This window comes from Pteropus alecto, unplaced genomic scaffold (assembly GCF_000325575.1).
Source record: "Pteropus alecto unplaced genomic scaffold, ASM32557v1 scaffold5, whole genome shotgun sequence".
In the NCBI taxonomy this organism is placed as follows: Eukaryota; Metazoa; Chordata; class Mammalia; order Chiroptera; family Pteropodidae; genus Pteropus; species Pteropus alecto.
In genome coordinates, this window is record NW_006441953.1 from 18,527,070 (window position 1) to 18,527,279 (window position 210).

The window sequence follows — 210 nt, forward strand, 5'->3', positions numbered from 1 at the left end:
CGCCCTTCCGCGGCTGGGCCCAGGCGATCCGCGGCAGCAGCGGCTCCCGCTCTTCGTCCTCCGCGCCCGAGCTCCCGCTGCTCGCAGCCGCCAGCTGCCCGGGCTCGGAGGCCTCCGCCATGGCCTCCCTCTCTTGCTTTCCACGCTGAGGCCGGCTCAGAGAGGCGCGGTGCCCGGGCTTGGCCTCGGCATCGCAGGGACTGCAGCAGC

At 75.2% G+C, this 210-nt stretch overlaps 1 protein-coding gene across 1 annotated transcript in view; it reads right to left on the bottom strand.

Moving 5' to 3' along the window:
- Nucleotides 1-204, bottom strand: part of PI4K2B (phosphatidylinositol 4-kinase type 2 beta) — a 27,545-nt gene extending 27,341 nt beyond the window's left edge. The window contains 2 exon segments of the mRNA XM_006918954.3: nt 1; nt 3-204. The exon segment at nt 1 is cut by the window's left edge and continues 172 nt beyond it. Of these exon segments, the coding sequence (XP_006919016.2) occupies nt 1; nt 3-121 (120 nt within the window). The 5' untranslated portion in view covers nt 122-204.
- Nucleotides 205-210: the final 6 nt, after the last annotated feature.